The sequence below is a fragment of the Suricata suricatta genome, chromosome 16, assembly GCF_006229205.1.
Source record: "Suricata suricatta isolate VVHF042 chromosome 16, meerkat_22Aug2017_6uvM2_HiC, whole genome shotgun sequence".
Lineage (NCBI taxonomy): Eukaryota > Metazoa > Chordata > Mammalia > Carnivora > Herpestidae > Suricata > Suricata suricatta.
The window spans coordinates 17,913,283-17,935,776 of NC_043715.1; the positions used below are offsets into that span (position 1 = coordinate 17,913,283).

General features: G+C 49.4%; 2 protein-coding genes and 1 pseudogene across 5 annotated transcripts in view; 1 reads left to right on the forward strand and 2 right to left on the reverse strand.

Moving 5' to 3' along the window:
- The window catches only part of KCTD19 (potassium channel tetramerization domain containing 19), a 30,023-nt gene extending 15,018 nt beyond the window's left edge, over window positions 1-15,005 (forward strand). For 2 of the 4 annotated variants that reach the window (XM_029925403.1, XM_029925406.1), the window contains 14 exons: window positions 1,464-1,614; window positions 2,414-2,605; window positions 3,763-3,894; window positions 6,306-6,516; window positions 7,680-7,840; window positions 9,131-9,234; window positions 9,694-9,836; window positions 10,038-10,121; window positions 10,380-10,494; window positions 10,891-11,518; window positions 12,892-13,083; window positions 13,263-13,417; window positions 13,742-13,843; window positions 14,767-15,005. In XM_029925403.1, coding sequence (XP_029781263.1) covers window positions 1,464-1,614; window positions 2,414-2,605; window positions 3,763-3,894; window positions 6,306-6,516; window positions 7,680-7,840; window positions 9,131-9,234; window positions 9,694-9,836; window positions 10,038-10,121; window positions 10,380-10,494; window positions 10,891-11,518; window positions 12,892-13,083; window positions 13,263-13,417; window positions 13,742-13,843; window positions 14,767-14,880 — 2,484 coding nt within the window. In that variant the 3' untranslated portion in view covers window positions 14,881-15,005. The remainder of the gene's footprint in view (window positions 1-1,463; window positions 1,615-2,413; window positions 2,606-3,762; window positions 3,895-6,305; window positions 6,517-7,679; window positions 7,841-9,130; window positions 9,235-9,693; window positions 9,837-10,037; window positions 10,122-10,379; window positions 10,495-10,890; window positions 11,519-12,891; window positions 13,084-13,262; window positions 13,418-13,741; window positions 13,844-14,766) is intronic. The other 2 variants (XM_029925405.1, XM_029925404.1) reach the window with 2 other exon arrangements.
- Window positions 4,500-4,968, reverse strand: LOC115280479 (annotated as a pseudogene).
- Window positions 14,952-22,494, reverse strand: part of PLEKHG4 (pleckstrin homology and RhoGEF domain containing G4) — a 46,198-nt gene continuing 38,655 nt past the window's right edge. The window contains exons 8-23 of the mRNA XM_029925411.1: window positions 22,325-22,441; window positions 22,059-22,157; window positions 21,819-21,967; window positions 21,519-21,657; window positions 21,308-21,424; window positions 19,542-19,724; window positions 18,782-19,278; window positions 18,460-18,706; window positions 17,718-17,807; window positions 17,416-17,637; window positions 17,153-17,323; window positions 16,892-17,069; window positions 16,391-16,507; window positions 16,006-16,242; window positions 15,805-15,920; window positions 14,952-15,648 (exon numbers count right to left, since the gene is read on the reverse strand). Of these exons, the coding sequence (XP_029781271.1) occupies window positions 15,643-15,648; window positions 15,805-15,920; window positions 16,006-16,242; window positions 16,391-16,507; window positions 16,892-17,069; window positions 17,153-17,323; window positions 17,416-17,637; window positions 17,718-17,807; window positions 18,460-18,706; window positions 18,782-19,278; window positions 19,542-19,724; window positions 21,308-21,424; window positions 21,519-21,657; window positions 21,819-21,967; window positions 22,059-22,157; window positions 22,325-22,441 (2,685 nt within the window). The 3' untranslated portion in view covers window positions 14,952-15,642. The remainder of the gene's footprint in view (window positions 15,649-15,804; window positions 15,921-16,005; window positions 16,243-16,390; window positions 16,508-16,891; window positions 17,070-17,152; window positions 17,324-17,415; window positions 17,638-17,717; window positions 17,808-18,459; window positions 18,707-18,781; window positions 19,279-19,541; window positions 19,725-21,307; window positions 21,425-21,518; window positions 21,658-21,818; window positions 21,968-22,058; window positions 22,158-22,324; window positions 22,442-22,494) is intronic.

A 22,494-nucleotide genomic window follows, 5' to 3' on the forward strand; every position in this document is an offset into this window, starting at 1 on the left:
GATAGCTGACAGCTTCACATAGAAGCTAAAGTTGTGTGCAATCCTGACCAAAAAGGGACAAGAAAGCCTAGATTTTCTTCCAATGCTGTGGAAAGAAATCCTAGGTTCCTAGAGCTCCTGAAACTTCAAAAACAACGCTGGCTCTTATCTCGGTATATGTAAATTATTGATTTTCTTGTCTTTTCTTAGCTTTCCCTCAAACTGAGAGCTCCTTGAGTCCAGGCACAGTGTACGTGGCTCTGGTGATACACAAGCATGTCTCAAATGAATGAATGACAGTCTCTCTTCTGGTGTCACACATGCACTGTTCTTAGGAAAGCACTTCCCACAACCCCTACGTTGTCCAACCCTTCCACAAGTCCACCAGCCACCCAAAGTGAGGAAGAATTCTCCCACTTCGAGTCCCCTCCTTTCAGAGTTTTAAGCAGTTATGTGGGTGCAGTTTATAGGTATGGCCACCAGAGGGATCTCAAATCTCAAATCTCGGGATTCCTTTGACCAACTTCAAAAGTTTCATCTGAGTAGTTTAGATTAGAAACAGATTCTTTTATTAGTTTCACACTGAATCTAAGGTGTTCTGTTGATTTTGAGGCTCTTAGAGAACTAAGTTGTCATGTGGTGCCTTTAAAGACTACTCTTCAAGTTATCTCTAATATTTGATGGGAAAATACTATTTTCTTCTAGAGTAGGGACAGGAAAAATGGGCTTAGTGTTATGATAATCCTATACCCTGTACAGGACTTTTCAGGGAAAATAGGTCCTTGAGTGAAGGGTGGCACGAGCCCACTCTCTTCTCTGAGCTTCATCCCTGCCTCTCTAGGGTGCTTCCCTCCAGCCTCAGCCTGGTCACCTGCTCCTTCGAGTTCAGAAGCTCTGGACATGAAAGACTACTTGAGCAAGTCACAAATCCTTTAACCTCAACTGTCTCAAGTGGGAATGCAGACAATTAACATATCTATCTCACAGAGCTATGTCAGGGTAAATGAGCAAATGTATGTGAAAGTACTTTGTAAAATGTGGTTACCCTGTGCCACCTCCAATTCCCTGCTTAGGTCATGTTCCAGGATTAGAATTAACACAGAAAATAAGTAGATCACAGCAATCATAACAGTTCAAAAGGGTTTTTAAACTGTTGAGGGGAAATGATAGAAAATCTCAAGCTTTTAATGATTAAATATAAATTACTCTTTAGCTTATGTAAGATAAATTTCTATCAGCATAAAATTATAACCCAAAACGATTGTTTAAAAATATAAGAGAAATAGTCACTGAAATTTTTAATATTAGCATGTCATCTTATAGACCTAAATTTTTATATTTATGTGTGACTGACTGACTAAATTTATTTCAAAACACGTTACCAAAGTGAGTCACATACTATTTTTCCTAGTCCTCCGCCCCAGAACTGGTAGATAGTTATATGATTTAGAATTTTCAAGGTAGTAATTTTATGTATCTAACAGACTCTAGATAATCTGAAGGAAGGGAAGCACCACCTACGTGTACGGCCTGCAGACATACCTGTTGCTGAGAGAGCATCTTTGAACTACTGGCGAACATGGAAGTGTATCAGCAAACCCTCAGAATTTCCTATAAAAAGCCCAGCCTTCACAGGTATACCATTGGCTGACCCTTCTTACAGCCCACAGCAGCTTCCTTCTCTTCACCCTAACAGAAGTGGCTTCCATACAGAGAACACTCTGATTTCTGAACTAGTTCTGGATGATTTCTTTACCTCCCCATCATCTCCTTTGATCTTGTACCTTGGCACATGCCTTCTTTAAGACTGCTTACCCAACAAAGCATCCTCTTCCACATTCACTCCTCTGCATAGTGGTTTTACTTGGGCAAAGCTGGGCTGTATTCTGCCCCCTCCTAGTAGTCAGAGACCTCCACTAACCTTTCAAGTCACCTCTAACTACCACACAAGGAATGTCCCCAAACGATCACTGTCTAATGTATGCCTTGCAGTATAGATTGGCCTCTCTGAGACATGAGAACAGTCATTCATGACTGCTGATGGGCTTTGAGCTTCCAAGAGAGTCAAAAGCATCTATTTTGGCTTTGGGTCACAATAGTTGGTTTGATCAATTAGAAAGAACCAGACAGGTAACAGGTATGAATTTAATGACTTTGGGTACATAAGCCAAAATGTTACAACATACCTACTGCCGTTCATTATAGAAAAAATACATTTCTGTGTCCTGCTCCCCACCATGCTCCTGCATTTGGCATTAGAGAGAGAGAGAGAGAGAGAGAGAGAGAGAGAGAGAGAGAATGGGAGAAAGGGAAAAGAGGCACCTGGCAGGGACCATCTCTGGGGTGATCTCTCCATCGTCTTCTGGGACCCTTGGATCAGTGAGAGCCCTAGCCTCTGAGAGGTGGTGATGCCTCTCTGCACATTCTCTTCCAGGCCTCCATGATAAGGCACCTTTGGGGCTCATGGACACACCATTGTTGGACACAGAAGAGGAGGTGCACTACTGCTTTCTGCCTCTAGACCTAGTGGCCAAGTATCCAAGCCTGGTGACTGAAGACAATCTGCTGTGGCTGGCTGAAACCGTGGCCCTAATCGAGTGCGAGTGCAGTGAATTCCGCTTCATTGGTGATTGTTCTGTCCTTGGGGTAGAGGGTTGATAGGTAGGGTCTATCCATCCCTTCCTATCTCACACTCCATGGAGGCTCAGATTTGTAGTTTGGGCCTCAGGAGCTTCCCTGGGCTGAGATGGTGGAGGCATGACAGAGCCTTCTGGAAGGCTAACAGATTCTCAGCATTAGACTCCCACAAACCTCAGGGTTATATTATTCTCTGTTCATTTGGGTAGGCCTGGGTGTAAAGGGGCACTGGTAACTACCTGCAGTTATCAGAGGCCACAGGAGCTGGTGTGAGCTTGGCTTCAAAGTAAGCTACTCTCTAGCTTGCCTTTATGTATCCACCTGGGCTCCTGGCTTCCATTCCTCTCACCATAAAATGAGAAAATAGGGTTTCCTATTCCTTTTCCTTTGTTTCAAAGAACGGTCCATACCTGCTCTCATATCCACTAAGCCCAGAATAAAAGGGAAGGAGAGAATATGGTCAAATCATTTTAAAATTGCTTGAACTAGTGGCCTAAGGAGGGAAGAGATCTTCAACCCTGGAGAGAGAGAGCCTCCTTCCCCCCACCACCCTAGGACAAGCTCCGGTTTCCAAGATACTACTGCTGCCTAGATGAATAGGACAGGAAACACCCAAGTTGTACTGAGGCCCAAATTCATGGAATCCGAGCCATTCCTACTTACAGTCACCTGGAAAGTTGTCTATGATGTGCTTCTGAATCTTCAAGTTGATTCAAACAGTACATTAGTGTTGGCTTCATCTCTGCCTCCCACACTGCAATCCAGGCAGGGACAAACTGCAAGTGCCACCTGCCAGCCCAGGCTCTGCTGGGCCCTTCCTCTGTAAGCAGCAAGACAACTCCTTCTTTTGGAATGGGTCAAGACTCACAGGGTAAGTCTCAAGACGAGTATGCTCACCTGGGAGCTCCAGGCCAGGCCAAGAGAGGCCACACGCATGGACTCAGACACAGGAAAACAAAGTAGTTTGGGGTCTTTCACCTTGAAACCACAGACTCAAAGCTTATCTAACCAGGTATGTTTAGAAGTTATTTCAGAACAAGGAGAGCCTAGGATATGTTGAAGTACCACAAACCTGCCAAAACCTGGACCTACAGTTAAATCAGAAATAACCTCCTTATCTCATGTTGTTTCCCTTTGCTTTTCAAGTGAATTTTCTACGCTCACAGAAGATTTTACTACCAGATAATTTCTCCAACATAGATGTGTTAGAAGCAGAAGTAGAAATTCTGGAAATCCCTGAGCTCACTGAAGCTGTAAGGTTATACCGGATGAACATGGGTATGTCACAAGGGGAACCTTGACCCCCCCCCAACATGACATTCTAGGGCAGTCGAGGGTTGAACTGTTAAAGCCAAGAACAGACATCTCTCCTCCCACAACCACTTAGGGCTTTGGGTGGTGGTGGGAGAAGTGGGTGTTTCGGTTGACTTAGAATCTGAGAAGAACAATCTCAGCCTGAAACCTTGTATGTCCTCTGTCTGCTCAGCCTTCCCACCGAGCTGCAGATAGCTCAGCCCAGTCTGGGTGGGGAAACCAGGCCTGAATGTCCTAGGGAGGGAGGTTGGGCCCAAGGGCAAGCTTCCCAAGGATAGGGGAGGTCTGCCTGGCTTGTGGAAGTGGTGAGCAACTGGAAACTTGCAGCACCTGACTGCCTCTGCCATCCTTCCTCTTCCAGGCATAGCTACAGGACATGGGAAACTCAAGCAAATTTTCTATTAGTGCTTCAGTTATCTTACCCATCCCCAAAATCCCTTGTTTCCCTACTTCAAAACCTTTGGCTGTTGTGCCTATCCCTGCCTGCTCCTGCCAACTCTCCTTTTCTTTCTTTCTTTTTTTTAACTGTCTTGAGGTCTTTTTTGTTTGTTTGTTTGTTTTTACATTTATCATGCCATGAATTCATAGGGAATGGGTTCCAGCAGCTCAGTCTCCTTTCCATTGTTTCTCACAAAATGTGCTTCTCTAGGTGGGGCAGGCTGACACTTCAGTTGAACCCAAGTACCTTTCTTCTTGGCTTTCTTTTTCTGATCATTTTGCTTCACATGCTTTGAAAACTATCTTTTTGAGTGCTTAATATGCTCAATACATACATTAATTCTCTTAGCAAGAATCTTGCCCTTAACTTGTTTATAACAATGCCAACCAGCATGCTGGGTAACATTGCAGACTCTTCCAATTTTGCCATCGTAACATTTGTGGTGTATTCCTTTTTGAACAGTGCCCATTCCTTTGAGGTCCACAATATCACCTTTCTTATAGATTCACATGTATATTGCCAAAGGAACAATTCCATGTTTCCTAAAAGGCCTAGAGAACATATAGCAAAAACCTTTCCTTTCCCTTTGTGTTGGTCATTTTGGTGAATTATTGGAAGATAGCCATTCCGGCCGAAAGGGCTGCTCCTGACACTTCTTGACCTTGGTCCAGTCCAGGCCTTCATGAGTGCAGCCCTACCTCATTCTGGTTTCCTCTCATGTTTTTTATTTGATTTTCATGGTCCTATTTCCCAAATCCTGCAAATCTATATAAGCTACTGTGAATGTTGCAGGGAGCTAGCGGTGTTGCAGTGTGGCCTCAGCTGGCATTCTGAGTACATATACTGTCTTGCACATGTGAAGTTTGGCTTGTGCATCACCAGACCTTTACTGATGGGAATAAGGTCTTTCCGTGATTAGGCCTAACTCTCCCAGCCTCCTCCCCAGGCAAAATGGGACTAGTGGCATCCTGAAGCAGGTCTCAGGAGCCTGTTCCAGGGTCTACAATCTACTTAAGACAGGGTGAATGCAAATCTCTCCTTCAAGGGCTTCTATTTCTCAGAGAACATGGGTCACTGAGCAGTATCTGTTCCACAAGAGCTATGTGAAGATGCAGGGAAAGCATGTTTGCAGACATGCTCTGTAAATCATGCAGCAGCCCCCAAATACAAAGTGTGGTTTTTGTCTTTTGAAAAGCACCATAACTAAGGGAGATGGACCAAGTTGCCCTCAAATCCCAGCTCTGCCCCATCTAGCTTTACAGTTTGGGGCAAGGTACTTAATTAGCCTCTCAGGATAGTTTCCTCATCTGTGATAAAAATGGCATGACCCGTCTTGTATGATCCATGAAAATCACCTAGCAGCTTGCCTGCTGGCCCACTGTTGCCCCTGGGACAGGATTTTATAGACTGTGCATTGTGCCCACTTCAGGAGAACAAGGTCCTGCACATGAGCCAGCAACCCAAATACCCAATCTGAAAGTAACACCACACAGTTTGTGTTTGGGGAAAATTCTGCCCAGGAGTGATAGGGGCTGTGAGTCTGAGAAGCCTGTAATGCACATCAGGTTCTATGCTATGGGGTTGCCTTCCCCATGGATGATTAATTAGAGCAGAGCTTGGAACTAAGGAAGATTCCTACTGAGGATGGGGCCAAATGGCTGCTATACTGAAACTTCTGAAATTCAAATGTTAATGATTCAGCAGATTAATCCCCCATCCAACCCTACCTCCCAACAAATAGCTTTGGCCTCTAAACCTAAGTTTCCTAAAACTATACAGATTTTGAGATAATCCAGACTTGGCTATGCAAGTAAATAAGCTTCTTCTCAGCTTCTTTAGTACTAATTCAAGATAGCAGTAGGAAGCAAGACCCAAAGCTTCCAATACAGTTTTGACTGTGAGGGGTCTAGGAGTCACCCTATTCTCGCCTGCACAGGTGGCTGTTCCCGGACCTCCTGTCCTCCCCCAAGCCCTGGGAAAGGGGGCCGTGCAGCAGGCCTGGAGTCTGTGAAGCCGTTGTACATGATGGCCCTGGGTCTGCTTGTCAAGTACCCAGACTCTGCACTGGGACAGCTCCGCATCGAAAGCACGCTGGATGGAAGTAGACTATACATCACAGGGAACGGGGTTCTCTTTCAGCATGTCAAGTAAGGCCCTCCTCAGTGAATAGCTCAGTTCCACTTAGGCTGGTCTTTGCCTTTCTCCAGGAACAAATCTGGGGGCCCTGCCTATGAGCCAGAGGAAAGTAATGTCCTTGGGGACGAACCCATCATTTTAGCTACTCCCACTACCACCACTAAACCCAGGCCTTAGAGGAGAGGACTGGTTCCAAAAGCATAAGGGCTCCTAAGGTTCAAAGTCTTCAGACTGTTTCATATTTCTGTTTCATGCAATACACTGCTGTTCTTAGCCCTGTGCTAGGGCTGAGATGACCAGGTCACAGTCACACCCCTTAGGATGCTCAATATTTCCCCTGCCATGCAGACCTTCCTACAGAGGTCCTCCCTGTAACCCTTGGGAGGCTTGATAGACACAGAAATGCCAGGGCTGGAGGTGAGCTCCAGAAGCAAAGCAAGGCAGGCTTCCTTAAAGAGGTGATACCTGGCCTGTGCCTCAGGGGATAAGCTTAGAATGTCCCCATTATTGCAGAAGCATAGATTCTAATCCTGTTTTATGGAAAAGTAAACTGATGTTTAGAGTGGGGCATTTAACTTTCTTAGGGTCACAAAATATACGGGTACCAAAACTAAATGTAGAAGTGGGTTTTCCTGAGCCCCTGAGAGGTTAGCCAGTTCTGGGCCCTTTGGGCCTTTGTGGCCCTAACCATCCGTCTCTACCAGAGATGTCCCATCCCTGATGTCACAGAAGGAAAAGACAAGTGCCTTGGGAGGCAGAAGTTGATGTTCAGACCCCCACCCTCTTTCCTGGGCACACAGTGTATAAATAATCTCCTCAGACTATGTCAGGTTGCCACACAGTCACTGAGTGTCATGAGAAGAGACTTAAGGGGGCAGAATGGGAGTGGGTCATCCCTGGCCTGGCTTCTGGAACTTCAGGCAGAGCTTAGAAGCTTACAGTTAGTTGATTTAGAGGGCTTTGCTGAAGTAGCTCAAGCTCAGTTCCAAGATGGTGAGTCTGTGTGTCCAAGCTCATTCTCCTACAAGACATCACCAGATTTCTGTTTAAATCAAGGAAATGGGGTTAGGTTTGAGTCAGTGCTAAGGATATTCTAGACATGAAAAGTTGGCAAGCTGGACTCCCTTGGGGTGCAGTGCTGAGGCTCCCTCTAACAGGCCTTTCTTCTGAACAGGAACTGGCTAGGGACTTGCCGGCTGCCCCTGACTGAGACTATTTCTGAGGTGTATGAGCTCTGTGCCTTCCTGGACAAAAGGGATATCACCTATGAGCCGATGAAAGTAGCCCTGAAGACTCATCTGGAGCCGAAGAGTCTGGCACCCGTGGATGTGCTCAGTAAATGAGAAAGCTTCTTTATTTGAATTTAGCATCAGAGGAGGGCTTGGGTATCAAAAAGGAAAGTTGAGGCTGGCCAGAGCCAGGGATTGTAGATGGAAGAGGAGAGGAAATCCAACGTTTGTAGGTTTTCCTAGAGGGAAAATTCATGTTAAGTTACCCTTCCTCACCTCAAGCCATGAGTAGCCTCAAGTAGTACAGACTGGTCAGTACAGACTGACCTCATTAGGGGGCCACATGGGTCTTTGAGAGCTGACATGCTGTACTCATTTGATCCTCACAGCCATCCTGGGAGGAACAGTCCCTGGGTCCATTTAACAGATAAAGCAGAGGCTCAGGGAGCTTCAAATTATTCAGTGAGCTAGTGGTCAAGCTGGAATTTAAATCTGTATCCAAAACCAATGCTGTTTTCACCAGCTGCCTATAGCTATTAACAAAAAGTTTTTAGATCAAGTTTCCACTGTATTCTATCATTCAGCAACATTCAACATTTACTGAACACCTACCATATACCAGGAAAGGAGGAGACACTAGGAGTAGAGAAGTGAGCAAAACAGACCCAGTCCTCATCTTCATGGAGCTCACAATCTAGTGATACACCTCTTGCTTCTTGGTTATATGACATACACCTTTTACTCATTACAAAGCTCATTAGAACCTGGTCCCCAAACATCAGAACAAAGCCTAAGTCTAGTCTCCCCCAGGAAAAGGGTCATGGATTCATCTTCCCCAAATAAATCCCGATTCTCCAGACATGCCTAAAAGCTTGATCTCTATACCTCTGACAGTGATTTGATGAGTGCTGGCAGTGTGACATTAGCCAAACCATCAGCACAAACTTACAGAGGGACTTCCGTCCACATGAAGAGTTATACACCGAGGACACACCCAGCCAGAAACCAGAGGCAGTTGGCAATGTAGGTAGACAGGAACATCAGCTTTCTTTTTTTTTTTTTTTTTAGTCCAGCTTTCTTGAGAGGTGGGTCTGGGGAAGAGCACCAGTGCCCTTGGGATTGGGATTTTAGAGGGCTTACCCTTCCCACCTCCAGAGTCACCAGCCGACCCTCCAAGCTGCCATTCCAAACCCACTTCACCACCCAGGAAACTGTATGGTGAGCTGCAGGGAAGGCCTGAGAGGAGGTTGGCATCAGGGATTTCTATTTCTGCTGCTTCTCAGAGGAGGCAATGCAACATGACTGAATATATTGAGTCTTATCATGCATTATTAACTAAAATGCCCTAATTTCCCTTCTGGCCATGTGACACGTTCCTTCTCATTGGTTTCCTTAGATGAGGAATGGACAGCAGAAATCACTGTGTATTCCCCCCAACAGATCATCAAAGTTTATGTTGGAAGCCACTGGTATGCAACCACCCTGCAGACCTTGCTGAAGGTATGCTGGTCCCAGAGCTACCCTCCTTTCCTTTTGGCTTCTCTGCTGAGCTGCTTTAGAATCTGTCACCAGACCCTCACACAGCCTCTACTACCTGCTTAGAATAAGACCTTCCCCCTGCTCCATGGCCCAAAGTGCACTTACTGTATCAGCAGCATGCTTTAAAGGCCCTCCGGAGTTTGGGTAGGGAAGAGACAAGTCTGAGGGGCCTAGACTGAGCAAGACAGAGGGTAGGGTTACAAATGACGTGAGAGGGTGGTTTAGGGACCAGCAAAACTTGAAGCAGGGTTGTTCTTGTCCCTGGATGCTCTGCTCCCTATATAACAAGACAGGGAGCTAGAAATCCCAAAGCCTAGAAAGGTCAAGAAAATGAAGTTAAAGAAGACTGGCCTACCCCTTACTAAAGACCAAGCCCTTTAACTAACAGACTAACAAGGTCTGGTGTACAACCCCTTGCAGTATCCAGAACTTCTATCCAACCCTCAGAGAGTATACTGGATCACATACGGACAGACCCTGATGATCCATGGGGATGGCCAAATGTTCCGACACATTCTCAACTTCCTGAGACTTGGAAAACTGTTTTTACCATCTGAATTTAAGTAAGTGATAAATGGAAGGAAATCATGTGATAAAATCCCTTCCTTCTACAAGAGAAAAACCTTGAGTTTGCAGCCTTCAGGGAGAAGGTTATACTGTTTCTAATATGTAAATTGCTGTTCAAAGCAGCAGTTCTGAAGGCTATGCCTCTATTCACACTCTTACCCCAGCTGCCCAACCTGATGAGATCTTATCATTTGCAGGGAATGGCCCCTCTTCTGCAAGGAGGTTGAAGAATACCACATTCCATCCCTCTCAGAAGCCCTTGCCCAATGTGAGGCATACAAGTAAGGAAACTTTACTCTGGACACCATGTTCTGGAGTTTGGACCTTTCTAGTATTCTTGAGAAATCCTAAGTCCCTTCTCCCTGTTCTCCTTTGGGCAGAGGGGGTAGAGCAGGCCCAGGAATGGCCAGTGACCTAAATAAAAGCCTTTAAGAGCCCCTCACTGCCGCTGTCTAGAGATAATTAGCCAAAGGGCAGACCTGACCAACTGGTAGATGAACTAGAAGTTCTGCTCACTTGGACCCTCTTGGAGCCTTCAGGTCATGGACCCAGGAAAAAGAATCTGAAAATGAAGAAGCTTTCCCCATGAGGAGGCTGCGCGTGATGACAGAAGGGCCAGGGTCACTGGTGGAGTTAAGTAAAGATACCAAAGAAGTAAGTCCCAACCTTCTTTGGTTTGGTGTTGTCCTCAGAGAGTCACCACAGGGTTTAGGGGTAGGCTCTACTACTGAGGGGCATGGCAAAATTAAATAGCAGGACCTACATGGATTCCTAGCATGGTAATTGGTGTCTGAACACTGAAGACATACAGGGAAGTGTATGCCACTCATGGTCTAGGATGCTGATAATATGCTCCTTTGGAGTAGGAGAGGCCCCCAGGCTGGCACCCCCCACCCCCAGGCTGAGCAAAGCTAACAGTTAATCTATGTGGAGGTCAGGATTGATCTGGATGAGCAAATGAAGTCTTAGAAGCCCACGTTATCAGATCTTGGGTGAGGCTTTAACGTGGAAGCACAACATTCCCAGAGCTGCTGTGTCCTCCCTCTCCAGACCACAGCCTGCATGCCTATGGACTTCCAAGACTGCAATGACAGGACTTCATGGAATAAGGCCAAGGGTACCCTGACCAGATCCAGTCAAATGGAGGAGGCTGAGCAGTACTCCCAAACCATCCAGGTGTCCCCTTGCCAAGGTGCCAAGAGGGCGGGCAATCCCAGCACATACTCCCACTGTCCTGGCCTATGTGCCAACCCCAAATACTGGGGGGCCCACCCTGAGAGTCCTCCCAAGAAGAAATGCAGTACAGTCAACCTCACACAGAAACCTGAAACCAAAGACCTCCCTGTCACTCCCATGCAAAAACTCATCTCCCTGGTGAGGGAATGGGACATGGTCAATTGCAAACAGTGGGAATTCCAGCCAATGCCAGTCCGCCGGAGCAGCTTCATGGAAGAAGCTACTCTGCAGCTCCCTTCAGGAAGTGAGGCTGCTTCCCAGCCCAGCACCTCAGCTTCCTGGAAAAGCCATTCCACAGGCTCTGAGAAGGACCCGGGTCTGCAGGCAGGGGCTGGAGCTGGAGCCAAAGACAAGGGGCCAGAGCCAACCTTTAAGCCATATTTCCCTGTGAAAAAAGCTGTCACCCTGAAGGATGGGGGCAAGCAGAAGCCAAGGGAGAAAGGTGAGTCCTTTCCCATCCTTGACCTAAGTCTTATAAAACAGAGAGGGCAGGGGAACCTAGGTGACTCTGTCAGTTAAGTGTCCAACTTCGACTTAGGTCATGATCTCACGGTTCATGAGTTTGAACACAGCCTGCTTCAGAACCTCTGTCCCCTTCTCTCTGCCCCTCCCCTGCCCATGTGCACATACTCTCTCTCTCTCTCTCAGAAATAAACATTAAAAAAAAAAAAAACCAGAGAAGGGAAAACTTGGCCAAGACCACAGAGTGAATTAGTAGCAGAGTGGGGCTAGATCCCTCTGTTCACAGCTCTGCCAAGCAGTATATAGAGATGACCAGCACACAGGCATGGCTTGTGAGGCTAAGAGTCTGCATGAAACATATAGGAAGAGGGTATCTATGAAATAATAGGAGCACAAATGAGGCTATGGGCTGAGGAGTGAGCAGGGGAAGAAATCTCAGGTGCTTGGGGAAACAGGTCTTTGGTCTAGCTAGAGGCCAGGCTTCATGTGGAAAAGTGATAGGAAATAGACCTGAAGACATAATTCATCTGGACAGGTCTTGAGAGCCAAGTTCAGGACCTGGTAGATTGTTCTGATCCTAAGGGGTGTGAGCAGCCTCTGAAGCATTTTAAACAAGAAGTCAGGTGTGCATTCAGAAAGTTTGCTCCAGGAATAGAGGAAATGCAGCAGCAGAAGCAGAAGTATTAGAAGCATAAGGTCATTCTAAGTCCAACAGGCTAGGCAGTTGGGGGAGGAAGTGGGGAAGGTTCTGGCCAAAGCGGGGCCAGGTTTCTGGCTTGTATGACTGCTGGGGAGTGGGTGATCACTGAGGTGGGATGGAAAGGAGAAGGAGCTGGAGAGAGATGTATTATGTGTGATGGAGTGTGGAGACAACCCAGAGGGAGTTTGCTGAGAAGTACCATGTTGAGCTGTTTTCTCTGCTCCCTCAAATTCCTTTCAAAGGACGGGTCTTCTTGGGCCTTGTCTGTGAGCCCTGAGTTGGTCTGTCAAACATACTCTTCAGAGTTGGCATGCATCAAAAGCTCACCCAAAAAAACTCCTCTCATTTTATAGTTTTCCATAATTTCCAGTCCTCCAGCTAGGGTGTTATCAGCTCTAGTTGACACCAGCCTTAGTTCAAGAGGGATTTGGAAAGTTCCTTGGAGTTCTGAAACATAGGATTGGACTTATAATGCTTCTAGGATAATGGAGAGAGGAGAGCCAGGACTGGTACCTGTCATCAGAGGGTGCCACTTCGAAGAAGTTGGCAGCAGAAGCTGCTGGAAGGCTGGGGTGACTCACTGTGCTGGTCCCCTACCTGCTTGGGTTCTGAAGTAGTTTAAGGAGAACCCCCACCCCATGTCATCTTCACAGAAATCCCTGGCCCTGAGCAGCCTTTGCCTGAGGCCAGTGAGGTGGACAGCGCAGGGGTCATCCTCAAAGTGACCCACCCCCCTGTGATGGGCAGCGATGGCTCCTGCATGTTCTTTGAGGACAGCATCGTCTACACCACACAGATGGACAACCTCAGGCATACACCGCCTACAGCCAGCCCCCAACCCAGAGGTGAGACTCTGGAGCCATACCTGGACCTGCACTTCCTTATGGAGATGTCTGAGCCCCTAGTCAGGGTGCTTCAGGAAAACAATTTTCTCTCAGGAGCCCTACACCTCTTTCCTTACTCCAGGTTGGCTCTAAGGCCTTAGCCACATCAGATGTGGCCACATCCACTCTTTCCTCCACAGAGGTGACTTTCCTGAGTTTCTCTCTATCCTGGGAAGAGATGTTTTATGCACAAAAATGTCACCGTTTCCTGACTGACATCATCCTGGATTCCATCAGGCAAAAGGACCCCAAAGCCATGACAGCCAAGATGATCTCCCTGGCCAACCGGCTATGGGTATGTGTGACTGGTCCCAGACCTTGCTCTTTTCTGTCTGTCCCCTGTCCCCATGATAAGTGGTGGCAGGCAAGGGGAAGCAAGCCAATAGGAATAGGTCAGGGGCCCAAGGGTGGCAAGAAGAGCAGGGATAGGAAGACAGGGCAGCATCATCTGGACCAAGCCTTGACTGAGAGGTAGCTTGGAATAATAGTAGCCTCTGATCTCTGCAGCTCCTGCAGACCCAGGGAAGCCCCTGGTCTGCATCCCACTCTGAAAGGCAGGGAATAAATGTGTGTCAGGCAGCTGCTTCCAGCCCTGCTTGACTAGGGGCTCTCCTGGCAGACCCTGCGCATCAGCCCCAAGCAGTTTGTGGTGGATTTGCTGGCCATCACCGGCTTCAAGGATGACCGGCACACCCAGGAACGCCTGTACAGCTGGGTGGAGGTGAGGTCCACTTGTACCCCACTTGGAAAGGTGACCCTGTGGATACCTCAAATGGACACTGTCTTGCTTCCAGGCCAGCACTTCCCAGAAGGCAAGGCAGGCAGCTAGACCTCTGGTCCCTGGTCCCAAGGAGGGAAAAACAATGGCTGAAATTAATCAGTCCAGAGTGATCAAAAAGCAGTATTCGGGCCACTAGTTTTTTTAACTTTTCCTCCAATGGTACCAATTTTGCCTTTATCACTAACATTCCAGCCATGCTTGGGAAGCACATTACATGGGCTCAAGTTTTTAGAGTGTTGAAATCTGAGAAACTATTGGGAGTCAGACCTTTTTGACCACTAATACCAACTTCACCTACTTAGCCATATCACCACTTTCGCACATTCCTTTCATATATAAACTGCTTTAAAGCATTCTTTAAAAAAAATGTTCAGTGAGGTCAAAGGAATGACCCGCATTTTCTATTTTTGTTTTTTGATTCCTTAGAATTATTTTAGGGTTTGAAGTTTTCATCTTAACATTGTAGCTAAAAAAGATTTAGCTAATTTCTCATTAATCTGGTATGTTTTGTAATCAAGTACATTATGATAATACTTTTCACCCTAAACACCCTGGTTCCCAGTTACTATTAGGTCTCTGGCCAGTCTATTGGTTAGAAGGGTAATGTCAGCATTGGCAGCTAGAAAAGTGGAAAACCAGTGGCCAGAAACATACATTTTTGATCCTCTGGTCATTCTGGTAGCCACTTATAGCCACAAGCTTGTGCGATGCCTCTGGGCAGAACTGAGTCCAAAGAATCAAAGGTCCCCAACAACAGACCTTGCCCTACCCCTGCCCCTGCCCAGATGGGGAGGACCCCACCTACCCAGCTACAGCAGGCAACCAGCCAGGAAGTAAGGGATAAGATGAGCCTTTCCTTCTAGCTCACACTGCCTTTCGCCAGGAAATATGGCCGCTGCGTGGACCTGCTCATCCAGAGGGGCCTGTCTAGGTCTGTCTCTTACTCTATCCTGGGCAAGTACTTACAAGAGAGCTAAGGTGACCAGAGATGCTGCCCTCAAAATACCCCCATCTGCCAAAGCTCATTTAAAGAACTCATGTGCCCATATGAAAGTGTGTCAGTCTATTTTTATTATAAATAAAGAATAATTAACGAGTCAAAGGCCTGGACTCTCCCTTTGAGACACCAAAGACCAACCAGTGAAATAATTTTAGATAACAGCTCTAATTGAAAGATCTTCGAAAGGCGTTGAATCAATATAACCAAACTGACCCAGGAAATAAGGGCTGGGCTTGGGCAACCAAGGCAGTCAAGGGTTAAGGCTACAATAGAGGTGGGACTGCCCCTAAGTTTGAGAAGCTTGGCTCTGAGACCAGGGATTGGGAAACAACTGCTGGGAAACCACCTATGGTTCTTCTGAAGGGTGAAGCAGTCCAGTCACTGTCCAGAGTGACTTGGAGCCCCACCAGCCTTAGAGCATGGAACCACACACACTCTGCTCTAGCCTAATCCTAACGTGTAACTGGGTTGGAAGCCGGAGAAGGGATAAAAGGGGACATGGGGCCAGAGGCTCAGGATCAGGACACTCATTCAGGCCTTGCAGCCAGGCTTCCTAGGAGAGTTCCCTGCCAGTCTGCCAATGGGTACAGACATCAGAAAGAGTAGTCAATTGCGCAGTGCATGTGGGCTGGAGGTGGCCCAGGTACTAGCCACATTCAGGTCATAGTAGATCCTGAGAAAGGTGATATTTCTTGGAGCTACAAGCTGCTTGATCCGCTGCCTGCCTTCCAGCCCAGGCTCAGACCTGTGGTTGACAAGCTAGGTGTGACTGCCAGTTTCCTCAACTCAAGGTCCAGGTAGAATCTCTGGGGTATGGCCATGGCCCACACACCCCCATTTCCTCCTAAAGGAAAGGCAGGCATAGGCCTGGGCTGGGGAAAAAGGACAAAATGATACTTACATAGGACAAATCCTCAAGACCCCTACCCAGGGCCTGCCGTGGCATATAGCTGCTGTCAGAGCTACTGGATCCACTGGCCGATGGGCACTGGGATGAGACCTCGGAGTCCTCAGGAGCTGGGGAGGAGGAAGGTGAGCTGCCAGCAGGGGAGGGCCAGACCCTAAGCAATGCCCTCTTGCCTCTGGCTAAGCCCAGACCTACTCAAAGACAGCTGGCTGCCCAGTTCCACTTCAGCTTCCAGTGCTGCTTCCTCTGGAAAGCTGGTAGAATACATGGGCCAGCGGAGTCCCAGAAGAGCCGGGTCTCTGTACAGATGTAGGTTGAGGGGCCCCAATATAGAGCAAGAGGCAGGGTCTCCAGGAAGGGAGCCTGAGGCCCCCAGATAGGGGCTCTCACAGTCAAATGGTGCCACAGCAATAGAGGCCCGAGAGCGAACTTCTGTGTAGGAGAGAGGGTCAGGTTGGGACAGGCCAAGAGCCCACCTGGGCCAAGGTCCTGAAGGGAGCACAGGCAAGGGCTGACAGGGGTCCATGTTGTCTCCCATGCAGCCTTCCTCACCCACACCCTCCTGTAGCCTGCCCGCTACCTCGGCACTTCAGGACGTAGTTGACGGTGCGGTCGTTGATAGCTTCCTCGCTGGGGGTGATGTTCTGCAAGGCCTTGTTCCCCACACCCATAGACACCATCTCAGCCATGCGTACCTCTGGGTGGAGAGTGAGCATCGGTGGGGCCTCTCTGGACATCAGCCTTGCCCTTGGGCCTCTGTGTCTACCACCCCCATGAGTAAATCTTTCCTGCACATCCATGCCCAGCACATTGGCCATCCTATGCACTGAGCCTTTCTGGTGCCATGCTCTCCTCCCAACAATCCTGGGGGCAGGTGTCATACTCAGGTTAACACTGTCCATAGTCAGGGATAGTGACAGTAGGACTGCCTGACTTTGAAGTTTCTTTCCCTACACTGGCTACTGCTATTGGACCTCCCTGCTCCCAAACATTTCCAGGTCCCTAAGCCCTGTCTGGGGCCCTGTGGGACATAAGCTCTCCAAGGAGGGGACCATTGGATAAAGTGGGGGCAGGGACCCACCCTTGTTGTGGATGGCCTGCCTCCAGAGCAGACGAGAAATGTCAGCTGTCCAAGTCTGCTTGGTGTCCAAGCTGGCAGCCTGCAGCACAAAGGTGTCCCTGGCCTTGCAACGGCGGAACCAGATCTCAAACCGCAGGTTGTTATCCCCACAGCATTCAGTGAGGCCCAGGTCTGCCATCTGTGTGGCCAGGAGAGGGGCTTGGTGAGGCCAGAAGGGGTGAGGGTGGGACAAGGACCATAGGAGGGGTTGAGTGGGCCTACCTTGAAGGAACGCTTGTAGGCATATGTGTCGATGCCCGTGGGTCCTCGGCGAGGCTTGCTGAAGAGGAGTAGCTCCTCAAAGAGGAAAACACGGCGCAAGGACTTACGGCGCCCAGTGCGTACCGTGAACTCATCCTGTCGCACCAGCTGACCCTGTTCCTTGAGGTTAACCTGCCAAGTTGAGGCCCAGTGAGTGCCCAGCCTCTCCTGCTCCCTCCCTTCACACCCAATGCACCTGCCCACCACAGCCTGGGACGACTCACATCACAGCCCTGGATGGCATCCATGGCTAGCAAGTCATTGCCATGTCGCAGTTGGAAACGCACAAGGCTCTGGGCAGCCCGCAGAGCACTCAGCTCCTGCACGGCACCCCCGCAAGCCCTGGTCAGTTCCTGCAGCAACAACGCATACTTGCTCATGCGTTGGATGGGCTTCAGCAGGTAGGAGGCCAAGTCCAGGTGGTCCCCTAATGCTTGCTGCTTATCCTGCCAGAAGGGTGGAAACCATCAGACGGCTTCAGGGTACTTCCTCCATTCCCTCCTCCCCTAGTCTCAGGCTCATCTACCTTGAAGAAGGCATGACCGAAGCTGGTCATCAGGGCATCAGAGCGAGGTTTATTCTTGCTGTAGAGTGCATACATCCCAAACTGCAACCTCTGTGAGGACACACAGATCAGCCCAGGTTCAAGGGGGCCAGATGCCCTGACCCTGAGAGGACCAAAATGCTAACAAACAGTTCCCAGGGAAGATTTCCCTTGCAGATCCTGTCTGCCTGGCTTTGAATGAGGTAACCTGGAAAGGACAGGCACTATGCAGAATGGGGCTTGCCCACAGGGCCTCTGCTCCTCCCATTGCTCTTGAACACCACTCTGGGCTCCCTCACCTTGGACTTCTCTTGCTCACTACACTCAGCCACTTTGACCTGTCTCTTTCTTGACCACTGAGCCTCTTCCCTGCCCCAAAGCTTTACACTTAATCTTTCCTCTGGATGGAACACTGAGTCCAGCCCTTCCCATAGCCCCAGTTCCTCAAAGAGGCCTCTAACTGCCCCACCGCTAAGTCATGATCATGTATGTATCCTGATTATTTTCTTCCTGACTCAAACTATAATATAGAATTACCTTTTTTTTTTTTTTTTTGCTTTTATGTCTCCTCTTCTACTAAACGTGACTACCTAGAGGGGCAGGGACCTTGCTAGTCTTGTTTATAGCTATACCCCGCACGGAGCCTGGCACCAAGCATGTGCCCAAGAGCTCTTTATCGAGGGTGGCAGAATCAGGTTAGGGGCCTTGTGGCCTGTAGGCTTACATGACGCAGGAATGCATAGGCAACCCGGGATGGGTGCTGGGTACAGGCCTCCAGTTCACGCAGGAAGAAATGAAAATGGAAGTCCCGCAGCTTCTCCAGGTTGCCAAAGAGGTGGGCACGCTGGCCACGAAGGCCCTGGGGCACATCGGGACGGTCCAGCTCAGGGAAGTAGTTCTCCATGGTATAGTCAAGAGCACGGACATACTCACGTTCTGTAGCCACCATCTCTGCCAACACCAGCTGGAGCCTACCAGACAGGTGAAATCAGGATTCCAGACATCTCTCCTGCCACTGCCCTCCCTGCCCTGCCCACTGCCTCCACCTGTTGGGGTTCCTGGGGTTAGAGCTGCCTGGTGACCCTGCCTGGGCACCACCCCCAGCCTCTGGTCTGTGGGAAGCAGCCACAATGGCCGGATGGTGGCAGTGGTGGGTAAGCTCTCTGAGACTCTGTCCCAGATTCTGATCAAGGCTATATGCCTTTCTCAGAGGAAGGGTGGCAGATGCAGCAGGGACATGGCTGACACACAGACTAGCTGTGCTGCCCGTCGTGGTCGTCGTCAGTGATGGCTTCAGTGCGGCCTCTAGCTTCTGGTCCAGGGCCAGCCAGGTATCCTGGCACCGTGCCCAGGCCCAGCGGCATTCCTGGCGGATGCCTTTGGAGCCCAACCCTGTGGCCAGAGCCCACATCTTTCGGAAGTGGGCAGGAGGCAAGTCAGGGTGCTTGGTCCAATGCAGCTGCAGCCGTTGCAGCACGACCCCTGGGCGCTCCTGCTCCAGCTCTGCCAATACCCGCTGTCCCTCCTCAGCCCATGTCGAGGCCTGTAACACCAAGGTCAGAGAGCCACTGGAGCCAACCAAGACCACTGAGCCTTCTCCTCTACCCATTCCTCCCGCCACCCCAACACGCCCAGAATGATGGCTCAGGCCACACCCCCAGTGGTTGAATTTTGGGGTCAGACCAAAGACAAAAAGAGAGAAGAGGCAACATATCCTGAAAGAGCTCAGGCTGTGGTGAGGCTAGGAACCCAGTCCTCCATCCCCACTGACCACCTGGAACCAGGGAAGGGACCCGCCCCACCTACCTGCTTGAAAAAATGCAACAGCCTCTCAGCATCTGCCAGCTGCTGCCGCCGCTGGGCCAAAGCCCTAGAGAAGTCAGTCAGCTGGGCTTGCAGGGCCAGAAAGCGGGCCCCAGCAGGGCCCAGCTCAGCAGCCTCCCAGCCAGCCAGTGGCTGCAGAAATTTCTCCCCTCTCCTGACCTGCTCCTGGAGACAGAGACTGGGCTTAGCAGATCTGAGCCATGGTCTAGCCCCTGAGCAGCCTTTTCCACAGACATCTACATGTCACTGTTAAGTTTCTCCTGTGACTGAAGACCTTGCCCCCAACCGCCCCACCACACACACTCCCCTCTGTCTCTGTGCCTCTCTATATATCCAAACTTCTAGAGAAATCATTTGCCTCGGCATCAGGTATCACTGCTTCTCCACCTCATCAGCCTAGTGTAACCCCACTGCTACCTCCATCCCCAGCAACTCTCAGGCCTCATCTGACCATTACTCAGCAGCCTCTAATCCTCTCTTTTAGTTCCCCAACCCCTCCCCACTCAGTCTATTCTCCTCCTGTTACCCATCCCCCACCTGAGCCATTCAACACTGGTGCTCCTGAACACAGCCCACACTCTCTCTCCTCAGGCAATCTTACATGACCATCAAATGTCAGCCACACACCCACATCCACCAAGAGACCCTCTATGCCCAGGTCTCTCTTCTGAGTTCCAGGCCAGTCCCCATGGGTCTCAGGCCCTCATGGTCATCTCCAGAGCACACCCAAGACTGGATGGATGAATCCCCTTGCCTCAGAAGGCCCTTGTCTCCGGGTCTCTCTCTCAGGAGGGAACTCCACTCACCCCTGCAACCTTCCTCTCCTTTTTTTTCCTTAATTTTGAGAAAGAGACAGCACACACGTGCAAGCATGGGAGCGGGCTGAAGGGAGAGAGAGAATCCCCAGAAGGCTCCATGCAGCACAGGGCTTGATCCCACAACCTTGGGATCATGATCTGAGCCAAAATCAAGAGTCAGACGCTCAGTCAACTGCCATCCAGTTGTCCCTTCCCTCTCCTTACCCCGCATATCAAATCCCAGCAATTTCTAAAATCAGTCTCCTATGCCACCATCTGACTAGAGAAAGCATCATCATTTCCACTAGGCCATTGCAAATACCTCTGTGGACTCTACATGTCCATCCTTCAAATCACTGTCTAACCAGAAACTATGATAATCTTCCTAGAATGTGGATCTAATTACGTGATTTTTCCATTTAAATTTTATACTGCTACAGGACCCAGCAATCCGGCCACTGACTACTTTTTCTGCTTCATTTTATCTCATCTCATTTCACTCTCCCTCCCTTTACTGCACTGCATTTCAATCTCACTGTCCTTCTTACAGTTCCTCAGGCAAGCCATGCTCCTTCCTGCCTCAGAACCTTTGTACATGCTCTTTGTTCCCTCAGCTGAGAATGTCTTTTAACCCCAACCCCTCTTTCTCCTGGTTAACCTATTCTTCATCTCTCATCTCAAAAATCAGGATCTCAAGAAAGCTAAACCAATACCCCTTCTGGGTCTTTTTTTAATAAACTCAGGTAGAACCACCTGTGTTATTTCTTTCCAGAGCCTTTGCCTCCATTTGTAAACACACATATGTGGGTTTGAACCTTTGATTACAATTGATCTCTGCTGGACTTTAAATTTGAAGAGAGAAACGGATAGATTTTCTTTCACCCGTCCTACATTCCTAGTCCCTTGCAAAGTGACCCAATACCTAGGGAATAAACAAGTAACCAAACTCACCTGGGCAACCTGGTCCAGCTCCTGAAAAGGGCCTTGGGCCTCGAGCAGCATGTCCAGCGAGGGCTCCCTTAGCTCCTCAAGTCCTGGCCAGCCCACCTGCTGTAGCCATACTTCAATCTGGAGGAGCACAAGCAGGGAAAGGAATGCTGCTGTGGGGTGGAGGTCATGCTAGAGATCAGAGGTAGGGTCCATCTGGGCAGATAGTTCCCACCTGATGCAGCCCACCCTCTTGGGCCTCCAGAGTCTGGACCAATTCTAGTGCCTGTACTCGCTGGTTACTCTGCAGGGTCAGCTGGTGCAGCAGTCCATCTACACGGCCATAGAGCTCATCAACTTCATCCACTGCTGGCCTGGTACAAGGTACATGGTCATAGGGCTCTTGTTAGATGCCTTGCTCCACTCCACTCTGTCCTGGGACCACAATCCTTGCTGGTTCTGAGCCAGCCAGCTAAGTCCTTGGCATGGAATTTGGTGGGCTAGGGCAAGATCTGGCATCTGAGTTTCCATCTACCTGTAGTCTGGGCTCAGGATCACTTCTGGGACCTCTTGTTTCAGCCATGCCAGCTCCAAACTCCCCTGGCATTGTAGCCATGCTAGCTGGGGTGAGTCTAGCACATGCTGCATCAGGACCCGTGCCTGCTGTAGCAGCCGACCAACTTCCTGTGATTAAAGGCAAAAGGCAGTGGAGGTGACCATTGGAGAAAAGGAAGAAGACAGGGAGCATTTGGAGAAGTGTTGAGGGGACACTCACCCCAGACTCCGTGGGCTGGGGCACAGTCTTCATGCTCTCAATGGCTCCCTGGAGCAGGGCACAAACCACCTGGCAGCTTTGCAGTAGGGCTTCCAGACGCTGTGAGCAAGAGCAAGCATGACCAGAGCGGCGCAGTGCTGGTCCCAAGCATCCTGGATCCCAGGCCACTGCAGCCAGCTTTGCACTGCTCAAGCCAATCCAGGAAAGCCTCCTCTGCTGGCCAGGTTGCCTACCACCCACTCTATGCCCCCACCCACTGCACTGACCATTCGGAAGTCCAGCCAGGTCTCATGGCAGTAAGGCAGGCCTCCTCCCATTGAAGTTGGCAACCCACAAGCGGAGATGTGGGTCAGCAGGCTCTGATGAGAGGGCAGCTGCTGCAGCTGCAAGAAAAGAAGGCATAATGGCTGCTGCCTGGTGGGGAAGCATCCTGCCT